We start from the raw sequence: 14,895 nt of genomic DNA on the forward strand, positions 1-14,895 counted from the left end.
GTCCATGGGGGTGGCAAAGAGTTGGACATGACTGAAGCAACTTTAATGCATAGAGGGGACAGGACTCCTTAACATGTGGTCAAGACATATGTATCTGGGCCATCCACATGCGAGTTAAAAAAAAAACAGTACAATGGCAGCAGGAATCTTAGTAACTTGTGAGAATATCAGCAAAGCTGCAAATGCTAGGGATATTCATTACAAAGGGTATGATAATTTCTTGGTTTACAAAAAGTCTACACATACATCAATTCAATAAATACTTATTAAGGGTCATTACGTATCAATAGAAATTTCTAGTAAATGATATTTGTGGAATCTAGGTTATGGATAATTTGTCAGAGTTAAAATAACTACACATTTTTGTGATTATTATGATTTTTATCTTATGTGAACAAGATCTAGTAGCTTTCAGTTCATTTTCAATTATTTTTCAAATGAAAACAAAGTCAAATTTTATTTTAAAATAGAATTTATTGAATACATAGTGAATTCAATACACTAAAAAAACTTTTTCTTGTCAGTATTGGCACATAATGAAGAGATTTAAAGCACTGCCAAATTAACACTTCAAAAATTTTTAAATCATGTTCCATAAAAAAATAAAGCCTAGTAGTATTATAAAAGTACTAATTTACACTAACATATCAAAGGTTTAAAAGAATTCCACACTCAAAATTTTAAGAAGTAAAAATTCAATCATGTATTTTAAAATAGGTTCTCATGTGATAAAAAGACAACAGAAGGTATAAAAGGGGCAAAATCCACCTAATTTATACTGACTTGTCTCACTGGGAAATCCTATAGGCTGACCAGGTAAATTTTAGATATTGAAAAAAAAATCCATATTCTGAAGGAAAAGCAGTTGTTTATATTTTATGCCTAATCAAAGAAATACATGATGACATTAAATATTCTACATTTTTTCTTTTAGTTGTCCCTTAATTGCCAACAATGTAGGACTATTCTAAAAAACCTAGTTTAAAATTTTTTCCCCCAATAAACATTTTCTTAGATACAAAAGCTGTCCTTAATTATGGAAACATTAAACAAGGACATTTATAATCTTTACTGTAATATGGCCACTATAATACTCTTGTGATCGAATCATAAGATTCGTAATTTCTTTCAAATTCCAAAATGTTCAGTAATTTGATTCAGATCTCCTGAATTTACAGAGTATCTTTCTTGCAGGAAGCATAAAATGATTTTTGTTCAGGATTTTGATTTTATTTTCATTACCCTCCCCAACCCCCTTTAGAGTTACCTCTGAGGTAAATAGAGCACTGAAAACATCAACAAATTTTTAAACTGCAAAACTGGTTATCTGGCATCATCTTGAATAAATTCAGCATTTTCCCTTGTTAATGGGAAAATACAAAGCCTTCAAACTAGTATAATCCACTAGTTTGAAAAGCAATTTCTATTTTTGAAGTCTCATTAACTGAGATTAGGTTGAAATTTTAGAGACAAATCTTAAATAAATTAGTTCAAATATGAAAATAAATTTTGCTTATACCTAAGGCAGAAATTGGGCTTTCCAGGTGGCGCTAGTGGTAAAGAACCTGCCTGCTGATGCAGGATACACAAGAAACACAGGTTTGATCCCTGGGTCGGGAAGATTCCCTGGAGGAGAGCATGGCAACCCACTCCAGTATTCCTGCCTGGAGAATCCCATGGATAGAGGAGCCTGGTGGGCTATGGCCCAGAGGGTTGCAGAGTCAGACATGACTGAAGTGACTTAGCATGTACGCACACAAGGCAGAAATTAAAAGAGCAAAGGAAAACTGAAAAGCTCATTTGTATTTACTACAAATGTACCATTTCATCAAAATCTCTATGAACATGTAACTAAAATCAGTGAATGCCAACAGAAGAGTTAAAACTTTCTTCCTTCAAAAGAAAAATAAATTGCTGAGTCTACAAATAAGATATTGCTAATCTAAAAAAAATCTACAAGCTAGAAGAAAACAATGTAGCAGAATTTCAAAGTCCTTTCCCACAAAACTCATGTTTACCTTTGTTGAACTGAAGTAAAAATCATCTGCTTTTACAGTTTGAGAAAAAATGATACAGTCTTCTAAAGGTAAACTTTCATCTTTCCTATCCTCTGTTCATATTTTGATTCCCCAAATAAAATATTTCTGCACTTTACTGTAATTTTTATAAATATTTTCAGTTCAGTTGCTAGAAGGATTAAGTAATACAAAGTTGACACTGAAGACAAAGAAACTTAAGGAATTTCACTTTTTGTTTTTTCTATTTAATCAGTAAGATTTAAATAGCAAACTAGAACAAGATTTTACCTTCTTACTAGTGGTTGGATAAAGTAGAATTTGTATCAAAGAACTAAAATTCCAGTTTTCTAGGTATAAAATTTTCTGTAGCATTCTTCATAAAATGTGGTCGAAGTTTTTGAATATCCTAAAGCTGGAATAAGAATGCAGATAACTTTACTTAAGAAACCTGTATTTTTGGCAAACATTTTATTGATATTATAAATGAAAATATAGTTGGGAGCTTTCACCTGGCACTTAATCTGTTCTTCTCTCTATCCGAGTCTGCCAAATAAATTAGACTCTTTGGAAAAAAGTCAAACTTGATATTATGGAGGCAAAATCATCATGAACTCTTACTTGTCAGATAGTTATTTGTCATTTATTTGTCATAAACCAAGTGACCCATAAGTCTATTAAGTAGAAAGAAGGGCTGTCAAGGGAGCTTCTATATCTGTAAATTACTCAGTAATTTAACAATCTGGGAAGATATCAATGAATCAAAAGCATCTAATTCCCTCAAATGTTAAACTTAGGTCAAACATCAAAGGTTTGATCCATTTTTGAAAGGCATTAACTTTATCTTTTAATCAGTTAAACTGGCCTTAGAATGAAAAATTGTAGATGTGTTCACATATCTTATACATTATTTACAGAGAAATACAAAATCTTGCTATCTTTGCAATCACTTTTCATTTGGGGATTTCTTAAGAGAAAAGAAAACAGACAATTTGACCTATGACTCGCAGGATAATGTTCAAGTTCACATATGAGATTGAACAAAGAAAGAAAATTTTTTCAAGTTGGAAGGTAGCAGAGTGATTACTTGGTCTAACAAACTCATTTTGCAGAAGAGAAAACTGAGATACAATTGCATTGAGCTAATAAAATTTACTCAAATTTTGTAATTAAATTGAGACTAACACCCAGTATCTTGTCTTCTGTCTCCAATTCTTTCCTCTGAAGCACAGTTTGTACATTAGTAAACCATGCTTCACCCAAATTTTAAAAAGCTAACAGTGGTCTCCCATGGGGAAAGGAGTAGGAATGGGGGAGGGGGCGGCAGATAGAGGAAGGGATTATTAGAGATGTTAATACTCAAGCAATGAGTCATATGTATTAATATATAATTTTCTAAGAAAAATAATTTTTACAAAATATTAAGTCTTAACATTAGCAGATCCAAACTTCAGAGATCAGAAATACCACAGTGGAATTACAGGTTAGTTTAGAAATTTAAGCTACATCTTCAAGGAAACAGAAGACCACTGAAAAATGTGGATTTCAATTTTTGTTTCCTTTCAAATGACTAGTTTTATATGTTTCTCTATAAATGGAAAAATATTCTAATATAACATATGCAATCTGAAGTAATTTAGGTTCTCAAGTTTAAAAAAGGATTGGGATTTTTTAAAACTTATGCTACAAAAATACACTTTTATCTGTATTCCCAAATCATGTATTTCTAACCTCTGCAGTGATAAAAGGTCCAAAATTCCACTGCTGAACTGCCTTCTTGAATGATCTTAAACAGTTAGTTCTATAGAGCATAAAGTTTGCATAATTCTTTACAGTAGTATCTGCTCGGAAATTCACTTTGACAAATACTTTTATCTATCATTAGAGTTGAAAGAAACAGACTTTAGTAAGACAAGTACAGGGGTGGGTGAAGAGTTTTTTTTTTATAAAAATATACTATATATAATACATCCTGAAAACTACACAGACCATATGCTTTTATTTAATGTGAAGGCACAACTTTAACATAGTTAAAAGCAATTGTATTTTAATTATTTGTCATGTAATTGTCAGTACCAGCTCTTACAGATACATATTTGCAAGCATATCATTGAAGTTTCTTTCAGATTGTCAATTCAAAAGTCAATTTAAAAAGTCAAACTCTATTTGTAGAAAATCAATCGACACATTATTGCACGTCCACATAATATTATTGTTGGACAATCTGTTCACCAGCAGTCCCAGGGTTTTCTTCATTTGTTGCAGAGTCCAGATGGTCCATCATCTAGGCATAAATAAAAGATGTTAGGAAATGTAAATTTTCAACTTGCCCCCAGTCACTAACTTGGCAAAAGGATTCCGAGTTTAAAAAAAAAAAAAAAAGAAAAGACACAGTGTTCCACTGAACCAAGCACTCCTTTTGGAGCAATGTACTATTTCCACAGCCACATTCCTCAGGACATGCTCAGGGTGACAACTCCTTCAGGAAGCCTAATCACTGGACTCAGGGCCAATCTGATAAGTGCTTTCTCTGGATCTTCCACTATTTCCACCTCCCAATATGAATATCACCCTGTGTGGCAGTGGAGACTCCACCACAAGATATTCCTGATGCTTATTGTAGGACTCTATTTCAAGCAGTGTCCACTCCTAGAGGTAGAAAACTAAAACTGGCTCCAAAAATCACTATGCTGGTTCAGGGACAGTGTAACCTGGTTGATGCCTTGAATATTGACCTTAGGATAATTTAAAAATGACATATGAAATTTTTAAAAGATTGTATGAAAAAAATTTCTACTAAGAAAAAAGAAATTAAAAGTACTTAAAGGTCAAATGATATCTAAAAACAAAATCAAGAAGAATACATTTGCTATAGACTATTTTAGCAGAATTACCAGTTAAAACTTTTCTCAAATGATCACTTCAACTCTTCTCATATTCTCACAAAAATTTATCATATTTGGGAATATGATAACTGCTTAAATATTTTCAGTGTTTTTACCCTGTTCTTCATATAAAACTACCTAAAAATAGAAAAAAAACAATTTCATGTCTTTCTGAAGACTGTCAAAGATTTTTAGATTAGTGATTAAATTTAAATACTGGATTTAGAAAAGGCAGAGGAACCAGGGATCAAATTGCTAGATCATTGAAAAAGCAAGCAATTTCCAGAAAAACATCTACTTCTGCTTTATTGACTATGTGAAAGCCTTTGATTGTGTGGATCACAACAAACTGTGGAAAATTCTTCAAGAGATGAGAATACTAGACCACCTGACCTGCCTCCTGAGAAATCTGTGTGCAGGTGACGAAGCAACAGTTAGAACTGGACATGGAATGAAAGACTGGTTCCAAATCGGGAAAGGAGTATGTCAAGGCTGTATATTGTCACCCTGCTTACTTAACCTATATGCAGAGTACATCATGAGAAATGCCAGGCTGTATGAAGCAGAAGCTGGAATCAAGATTGCCAGGAGAAATATCAACCTCAGATATGCAGATGACACCACCCCTTATGGCAGAAAGCGAGTAAGAACTAAAGAGTCTCTTGATGACATCGAAAGAGGACAGTGAAAAAGTTGGCTTATAGCTCAACATTCAGAAAACAAAGATCACGGCATCCAATCCCATCACTTCATGGCAAATATATGGGGAAACAACGGAAACAGTGACAGACTTTATCATCTTGGGCTCCAAAATCACTGCAGATGGTGACTGCAGCCATAAAATTAAAAGACGCTTGCTCCTTGGAAGAAAAGCTATGGCCAACCTAGACAGCATATTAAAAAGCAAAGACATTACTTTGCTGACAAAGGTCCATTTAGTCAAAGCTATGGTTTTTTCAGTAGTCATGTATGATGTGAGAGTTGGACTATAAAGAAAGCTGAGCGCCAAAGAATTGATGCTTTTGAACTGTGGTGTTGGAGAAGACACTTGAGAGTCTCTTGGACTGCAAGATCCAACCAGTCAATCCTAAAGGAAATCAGCCCTGAATATTCATTGGAAGGACTGATGCTGAAACTGAAACTCCAATACTCTGGCCACCTGATACAAAGAACTCACTCATTGGAAAAGACCCTGATGCTGGGAAAGATTGAAGGAGGGAGGAAAACGGGACAACAATGGATGAGATGGTTGGATGGCATCACCAACTCAATGGACATGAGTTTGAGTAAGCTCTGGGAGTTGGTGATGGACAGGGAAGCCTGGTGTGCTGCAGTCCATGGGTTGCAAAGAGTCGGACACGACTGAGTGACTGAACTGAACTAATGTACTTTTTCCCTTCTTCATCAAGAAGTAGAAGACAAGCAAGATAAATATTCCTATTTTTAAAATCTGCATCTAAAGGCTTTAGTGTTTTTGGGGAGAGGGAGCAGAGAAAAGAATAATTCCAAATGGGGTCTCTGGAATTTGCCAGACAAAGAAGAATACAAACATGAGCTGAAGCTTTCAGTTGACAACTGTCTCAAGTGATGGAGTCAGATTATAAAATCCAAACCTGCTTATATTCTATGAATCATTTCAAGCCCCTAAACAATCAGTTTTGTGGTCCTCTATTTGCCAAAGATATCCCTAAGATTATAGTAACTGCATATTCATAGCACTTCTGGAGTGAGGGAGTAAAGCCCAAATCAGGACAAGTAATAGAAAAGATGAAGTTGTTGAAGAGCTGATTTTAGTTACAATTTAAATGAGAGGGAAAGGAGAAGCATATAAGATATATTTAGGCCCCTTTTTTCCCAGCAATGTAGACACTCTGGGTGTAAGAGGCTGGAGCTGTGGGGACAGAGAACTGAAGAATGGATGGTGGGGAAACACTCTTCTCCAAGACCTGCCGATCCTGGTAACTGTCACCTAATGAAGTAATAGTCTACACACTCTAAGTTATAATATGCTTCTTCTTTCCTAATCCTTTAGACACTTGATCTTAGCCAAAAGGCCGAGAAGCGATTTTCCTAATCCTTTAGTACCTCATTGGTACTGTAATTTAATTTCTAAATAAAGAGATATTAAAAAAAACACAAAACTTGTAAAACCAACTTATTGAGAAGGAATATCTCTACTCTGCATTTATTTTTCATCACTGACTTTTCAATAAAAACAGTACAGAAACAGAGAAGTGCAAACTTGAAACAGGTTTTTAAAAACACAACAAAAATTAACATAGGTATAAAATTAACTGGCAAAATTCATGTAAATTGTTTTATCACAATAAATAATTATTTTTTCATAGTAAATAAGCAAGCTCAAGTTGGAAAGATGTCCTCTGAAATTGGGTCAGCTAACCTGGCATTTACTGATAGCTCTGAACCAATCTCCTGAAACAGACTAATAAAAGTGCTCATGCTGCTGCAGTAACTGGAGAGCAGCTGACACTACAGCAGAGCTGTTCTACGTATCTCTATATTTTGACTTGTCAGTTACAGCTTGTGACTTCTAAAAATAATTAGAAGCACTAGTGACATTTAGCAGAGACAAACTCACTGTTTACTGAATATTAACAAACTGAAAACTTACTTCCCACCCATTGGAGGTTGCTGCATAAATCTAACTCCACTGATTTAGGATTAGAAGCAAAAAAAAATTCTCCCCAAACAATTTTCTATTAATTGTTCTATGTGCCAGAATAATTATGCCATGGCTTCAAGTTTCTCTCTAGAGAAAGAACACCTTAACTTTCTCTACACTCACTAGAAAATAAATGAAACTCAATACTGTAGCTCTTGAAGCAATCCAGAAAAAAAAGATCATAAGAAATACAGGGTAAGTAGCTTTTAGCTATAGCAAAGAATATAAAATTAAGATTTCCAAAGTAGTAGTATATTAGTGAAATCCTATAGAAAAACATTACTTCCCTTGATCAGAGAAATTCATGGAAGGGCTAAAAGACTTCAAGTAAAATACTAAAGTATTTCTATGAAGTCTCTAAGTTTCAGTAATGAAAGAGGTATAATTTGTCCTTTGAAAACCACGTAAAAAGGTCATCAGGGCTAGCCGTGAATTAAAAATTTCCAGTGGAAAGTCCTGCTTTCTGCTACTCTTACACTCAGCTCTACTATCAGGGATTAGAATGAACCAAATGATAGCGGCATAAACAAACGTGCCACCACCTGAGACTCTGGTTTTAATTTGTGTTACTTACTTTACATTTGATTTTTTCAAACAGCAGCCAGAACTTTTGGCACTTGCAAAATGGTTCTATATAAAGACTGTAGAGATATAGAAGTCTAGTTCAGTATTTAAAAAGTGCCATACTTTTACACCTTGTAACAATTCTGGCAATTTTTTGAAGACTGCTAAAACACAATCCAAAAATTTATACACACACACAAAAGTGATTAAAAAGTTCAGTGGATTAAGGACTGAACATTCTAATTACTTTGCATGAATAATACCAATAAATATAGACTGAGAATTTACAGTGTGTAAAACAGTGTTATCAGCACTGTGGGTTCCTAACATCTAGGAGCTAATTAGTGAGGGTGTGCGTGCTCAGTCATGTCCGATTCTCTGTGATACTATGGACTGTAGTCCACCAGGCTCCTCTGTCCATGGGATTTTCCAGGCAAGAATACTGGAATGGGTTGCCATTTCCTACTCCATGAAATCTTCCCGACCCAGGGGAACGACCCATATCTCATGTCATCGTTAGCAGGCAGTTTCTTTACCACTAGTGCTACCTGGGGAGGCATTCCTTCATAAATATCTACACTACAAGGCAGATTTTAATAAGTATTTAACATCAAAGTCTAAAGAAAGTATGGAGAAAGGTGAACCTAATTTCAAATGGAGAACTCCTGGGTATCTGCTTAGAGATGGCAGATTTTGACCTGGGAGTTACATAAGAGATACTCTGGGAACAGACAATGGAGGTAGGGGAGAAGAGTGAACTGTTAGCCAAAGAGATGAACCAGTAACTACCTGAGGGTTGTCTTCAGGGCTGACCCTCAGGTCTCTCCTACACTAAATTTCGACATAGCCTGCCTTTATTTTACCAGACTTGTTGAGGTTCCCTGTTCTTCTTCCAAAGCCTCTACCAGCTTTATCTGATTTCAACATCCACTTGCCTTTCAAGGCCTTGGGCTAATTGATCTCTTTAGATTAGGTTCTCCTACCTGCCTGTAGATCCAACCTCACTTGATGAATGAGGAATCTTTAGAGATTAACTTGCCAGAACTGATGCCAAAGTCTATCATACTACTGTCTCCCACAAATAACAGCATTCAAGCTAAATTAACTTGGACCTTAAAGGTTAGACAAAAGAAATGAGAGGTTTTCTTTTTCACATTAACAGAAGGCATCACATTCTGTAACTTTTATTAAGGCTGTGTGTGTGTGGTGTCTGACTCTTTGTGACTTTATAGACAGTAGCCCACCAGGTTCCTCTGTCCATGGACTTCTCCAGGCAAGAATACTGGAGTGGGCAGCCATTCCCTTCTTCACACAATCTTCCCGACCCAGGGATCGAACCCGGGTCTCCTGCATTGCAGGCAGATTCTTTACCATCTGAGCCATGAGGGAAGCCCTAGCTGTAGGGAAAAATAGACTATCTCCTGGTAGCAGTTTATAATATTCTGCAACTAGCTCGCCTAAAAGTTCGGCAAATGTCCATTCGTAATATTTTAAAATTTAGGGCACTGTGGGAAAATGACCATGTTTAACAAAATCTTTTCTCTGAGGCTTGTGATGGCCTTTCACAAGTAAGTTAAGAAAGCAGATTTAACAAATATCCAAAGTTTTAATATTCAAAACAGGAAAATGGAAATCAGTTAATGAAGAGAAAGATGATCACCAAAGCAACAAATTAAACCAAACAAAAAAACTCAATTCATACAAATAATAATAGCAAATACATTTATAGTGCTAATGATGTGCCATATACTGTGCTAAGCAGTTTGAATCTGTTACAACAACTCTGTGAGGTAGGCTGATTCCCATCCCATCTTACATTGGAGGAAACTGAGGCACTGAGAAGTTAAGTAACTTGCCTAATGTCACATTACTAATAATTAACAAAACTTCAAACTTAGGTGGTCTGGCACCAGACTCCACACTGTTTATTACTATGTGGTATTTGAATTCTGAATGTCTTACCTAATGAAATTATGATGTGTGTGCGTGTGTGTTAGTTGCTCAGTCATGTCCAACTCTTCACAACCTCATGGACTGTAGCCCACCAGGCTCCTCTGTCCATTGGATTCTCCAGGCAAGAATACTACAGTGGGATGCTATTTCCTTCTCCAATGAAATTATGATACCACACTACAAGTGAGAAGTGTATAATCAAAACTGTCCTAACTTTTCAGACTCTTTAAAATGGATTTTCCTACAATCAATTCTTTTAGTTAGCTTCTGTGTCTTACAGTTAAGGCCCTGGAATCCACGGTTCTGGGGTGCTTACTATGGCTTTGGGTCTAGCTCCAATGATCTTAAACTTTATAGTAGCTGCTATGAATGGAGAAGGCAACGGCAACCTACTCCAGTACTCTTGCCTGGAAAATCCCACGGACGGAGGAGCCTGGTAGGCTGCAATCCATGGGGTCGCTAAGAGTCGGACACGACTGAGCGACTTCACTTTCACTATTTACTTTCACGCATTGGAGAAGGAAATGGCAACCAACTCCAGTGTTTTTGCCTGGAGAATCCCAGGGACGGGGGAGCCTGGTGGGCTGCCGTCTATGGGGTCGCACAGAGTCGGATACAACTGAAGTGACTTAGCAGCAGCAGCAGCAGCTGCTATGAAGTAGAATCATCATTTCAAAGTCATGATTTTTAAGAGTAAAATTCAGATGGTCCAGGGCAGAGCACTTATTCATAGGGAATATAAATGCATCCCTTGGTTGAAATCCATTCTTACCTAGCATCTCCTTTCTCCTCAATAAACAGCATAGAAAGGAGGAAAGGTGCTTATAATAAACCACTGCACCCTTAAAGCTGTACTAAAGGAGAAAGAAAAATTTACAAGTAAAAATGAAATACTGGTGATGAAAATAACAGCAAACATACTTAATTCCATAAGACAGTACCATGTGCTCTCACTAGCTGTCCCAAATTTAAACGCTAACTTAAAAAAGACTTAATGCCAACCCTAAACAAAGTTTCCCTGTGTTGAACATCCTCCTCCTGATTTACCTCATACTCAGTTAATAAGTTAAGTGCCCCTAAAAGTAGAAATATCTTGGTCACAGTTCTGTCCTGAGTCTTTTCTTCTGCCTCTACATTCTCACTCACTCAGAGTATGCTAGTAACACTCCCAAATTTCTGTCTCTAATTAGGCCTATCTCCTGCATATCAGATGTTTATTCAACTGCTGATTTCTCTTTTCCTGGTAGTCCTCTAGGTATTTTGAAATTTCCAACACTGAATTCATCATCTTATCTCAAATCTGTTGCCCTTCTTAATCTCAGTGAATGGTATCACTATCTACCCACTCAGTTACTCCAGCCAAAAACCCTGGATTCTACTTTCTTCTCTTCTCCCTAACTGAATCTATCACCAGGTCGCATTTATTAGGCTTCTAAATTTCTCTTGACTTTGTTCACTTCTCTGAGTACCGTGTTAATTCTGGCTACTACAGCTTCTCATTTTAATAGCTGCCTCAAGTTTTGCCTTCTTTCAATCCATTTTCTAGATTTCTTAAAACTCTTAAATGGTCTCCAATGTTCTTAGGAGAGGGTCCAAGCTCTTTAATGTGGCTTGTAAGTCCACACAGCCTCTTTCCCTTGCTTCCTTCTCCAGTCTTCATTTCCTGCACTCCCCTATTCTTATTCAATAGGATGGCCATTCTAACTGCCATGTGGTTCCTAAATCTGTCAAAGCTCTTCCCTCTGAGCCTTTGAAGTCATGGTTCTTTCAACATGGAACACAAGGCTCAGTCTTAAAGCTTCAACATAAACATAACATTATTTTAAGAAGTCTTCCTTGCCCACATCACCTTTGACTGTCTCAAAACCATAAGCACTGGTGTCCCACCTCTAGTCTTCAAGGCACCCTGCCATAACTAATGCATTCATCACACTTTATTGTTAGTGACTCTATCTGTATCCTCCAAGAGACTCTAACTTTCAAGAGGCTATGAGACTAGGCTCGTTTCTAACTTGTTCATCTTTTATCATCAGCACCTAAAATAGTATCTGGCTCATAGACCTGCTCAATAAACATTTGCTAAATGAAGAAACAGATAACTATTTTTAAAAAAAATGATGACAAACAGCACCTCTTCGGATATGACTTTCAAAACTAGTATTAGAGTTTGTGCTGTAGGACATACTTTCACTTTGAAAAAAATCTATAAAACATTCCATGTGAGTGTCATCTTCATGGAAGTTACAAGCTACCTTATTAGTTGAGTCAAGGACCTTGTGGCCATAAACTAATTCAATGTGTATAAATACAAGTTGAGAAACTGGAATTGGGAGGTAGGAAGGGCAGGTATTCTAATCTCAAAGAAATTGCAAGACTTATCCCAAAGAATTCTAGGCTGGTGCTTTTTTCAATTCTGTTAATAGTAGTCTAACTTAATGTGCAAATCACCTCTTGTTAAATAAAGAGGACACTAGAACCAAGCACAAAATGGATATGAACTTTGAACTGTTTGTCTACTAACGGAATTACAGCTATCTACCCAAAGTATCTTTAGTTTTGTTCATGCGATCACTGAAACAAAAGCATGAGAGTGGATGGTGGAACATAGTTTGCTGTAATAGGGCAAAGCAGAGTTAACCGCCTCATGAAGGAATCAATGCCATGACCCTGACCTCAACAGGCTAGAGTTTCCCAACTCTCTTTAATTTCAATGCAAACAAACAAACTTTAGAGGAATACCGATAACATTTAGGAAAAGAACAAAGGGCTTTAACTTCAATGAAGAAACAACTCAAACATCATAGATTCTGCTACCTGGATATCCTCTGTTGTAGGAATTTTACAGAAAAGGCAGTCTTGATCCGTTTAAACCTGAAATGAGTGCCTACTTTCATTTGGTTGGGCCCATTTAGATGCTGGAGAGAGTATACTTTTTAATCTGCAAAACCTGAGGACTCTTACTATAAATAGCTAGTGGTGTCAGCATCAAAATTTAGTACTTAAACATGGCTCTTATCTTTCATGAAGTCGACTTTTGTGTGGATTCTGAAAAGTCATGTTGAAATGCTGTTTTGATTTTCCCTGATGCCCTCCCATACTTCTTGGTACTTTTATCTTGAGTCACCAGAATTTTGGCATCAGATTGCAGTGAGGATGAGAAGTGATGACGCAGCAGGTGACAAGTAAGGGGGTAGTGATGGAAAAAAACTTAGGACACCCTGATAAATTCAAGGCAACTTTTAGGCATGTAAAAGCTTTGAGAATAAATATATAAAGCTTTGATATATACAAGTAGTTCCCAACCAAAGTTAGGCAATGTCATAACGTGGTAACCAAGATATAAGCACATACCTGATAGCTGCTACCTTTCCAGAACTTTTTCATTTCCTTTCGTCTCCAGGCAACAAGTGAGGCAGTAATAAGTGTGCAAGGTACTAAGTAGAGGAGAGCAGGTTGCCCCTTTTTCATCAGCACCAGAACAACAAAGGTAAGAATCATGCCAATGGCATAGGCTGCAAGAATATCAAGTATCAGTCATTTCCATGCTGTCAACGGTGGATTTTAATACCCTCACTGAAGTACTGGTTTTCAATATTTCTCAGAATGTTTTTGCCCTATGACTTCTTCTCATAATTTCATTATTATCCTAGAGAGTAGTCAGGAGAGACATTCTACAGAGCTTTTGAAAAATGTGGAAACTGTTTAGTATTTCCACTAAAATTAATCATTAATAACATAATTAATCCTTAATCATTGATAATGAATTCAAGAAAGTCTCAGTTATCTGCCACTATTAAGGATCTTAAGTTGTTCCACATATTAGATAACTAAAATCTGTGCCTACAGGTACCAAAGGTTGTTTTAAAAAATCTTTCTAATATTGATTATATACTTCCTGGTCATCTTCAACAACTGCATATCAAACTTCATTTGATCTTTTATTAATGACTCTGGGTCTCATTAGGAACACTGGATCTCAGACAACTGGAACTCGTAGGGCTTTTACGGACAATGCAGTCCACCTTCTCGTTTTATAGATGATGCAATGGAGGACCAGTGAAGAGAGTTGCCCAAAGTTACAACGGAGGAATACTGAAGTAAAATGAGGCAATGGAGGACCAGTGAAGTTAAGGGAGTTGGCCTAATTTACAGTCTTTTTTTGTCTTTTCACTGAATGTTTTTTTATTCGATCACACTGACTAGTGCTGCACGCTAACATGTTAATGCCTTTAGGGAGTATCATACTTAATGGCCTCAGACTGCTTTTATTATTTCGTTATAATTTTCCCCCCTTTCTTCATCCTTTCACTAATTTAGCTGTTCTTTCTCGTTGTCAGAGTAACTATTTCTAGAAAAACCCTTTTCTAACTGCTGATGTACACTTTCAATTTACAAGATTTAATTCCATTGTGGAATTAAAAACCTTTCTAGAACAGTATCTAAATGGCTATGGTGCAGGCCTTTACCTAAGAATAAAGAATTTTGGTGTATGGATTTTGAGATATATATTTGACATGTTCAGAAGTAGAAAAGTATTTTTTGGCTTATTGCTTGTTCTTGTCTGTTTTCAACAAAAGAAGCAAGACAAGTAACAACTACCTCTGCTGTCCCAGGTATTATTGTGCCCATAAGTTTATTTATATTAATATGCAATTATTACACAGAATTTTTTAAAAACCTAGTATTATACTAGTATCAACTACCTATGTGCCATATGCTCTAGTAAGCTTTTTATGTGTAGAATCTTCTTTCATATATAATTTCCTTTTCAAACATCAAAAACCTTGTGATATAG

At 36.1% G+C, this 14,895-nt stretch overlaps 1 protein-coding gene across 3 annotated transcripts in view; it reads right to left on the bottom strand.

Moving 5' to 3' along the window:
• Positions 1 to 454: 454 nt before the first annotated feature.
• The window catches only part of SPPL2A (signal peptide peptidase like 2A), a 53,114-nt gene continuing 38,673 nt past the window's right edge, over positions 455 to 14,895 (bottom strand). For all 3 annotated transcript variants that reach the window (XM_043919327.1, XM_043919328.1, XM_043919329.1), the window contains 2 exons: positions 13,452 to 13,612; positions 455 to 4,299 (listed from right to left, as the gene is read on the bottom strand). In XM_043919327.1, the coding sequence (XP_043775262.1) occupies positions 4,225 to 4,299; positions 13,452 to 13,612 (236 nt within the window). In that variant the 3' untranslated portion in view covers positions 455 to 4,224. The remainder of the gene's footprint in view (positions 4,300 to 13,451; positions 13,613 to 14,895) is intronic.

Source organism: Cervus elaphus, chromosome 12, assembly GCF_910594005.1.
Source record: "Cervus elaphus chromosome 12, mCerEla1.1, whole genome shotgun sequence".
NCBI classification, from domain to species: Eukaryota; Metazoa; Chordata; class Mammalia; order Artiodactyla; family Cervidae; genus Cervus; species Cervus elaphus.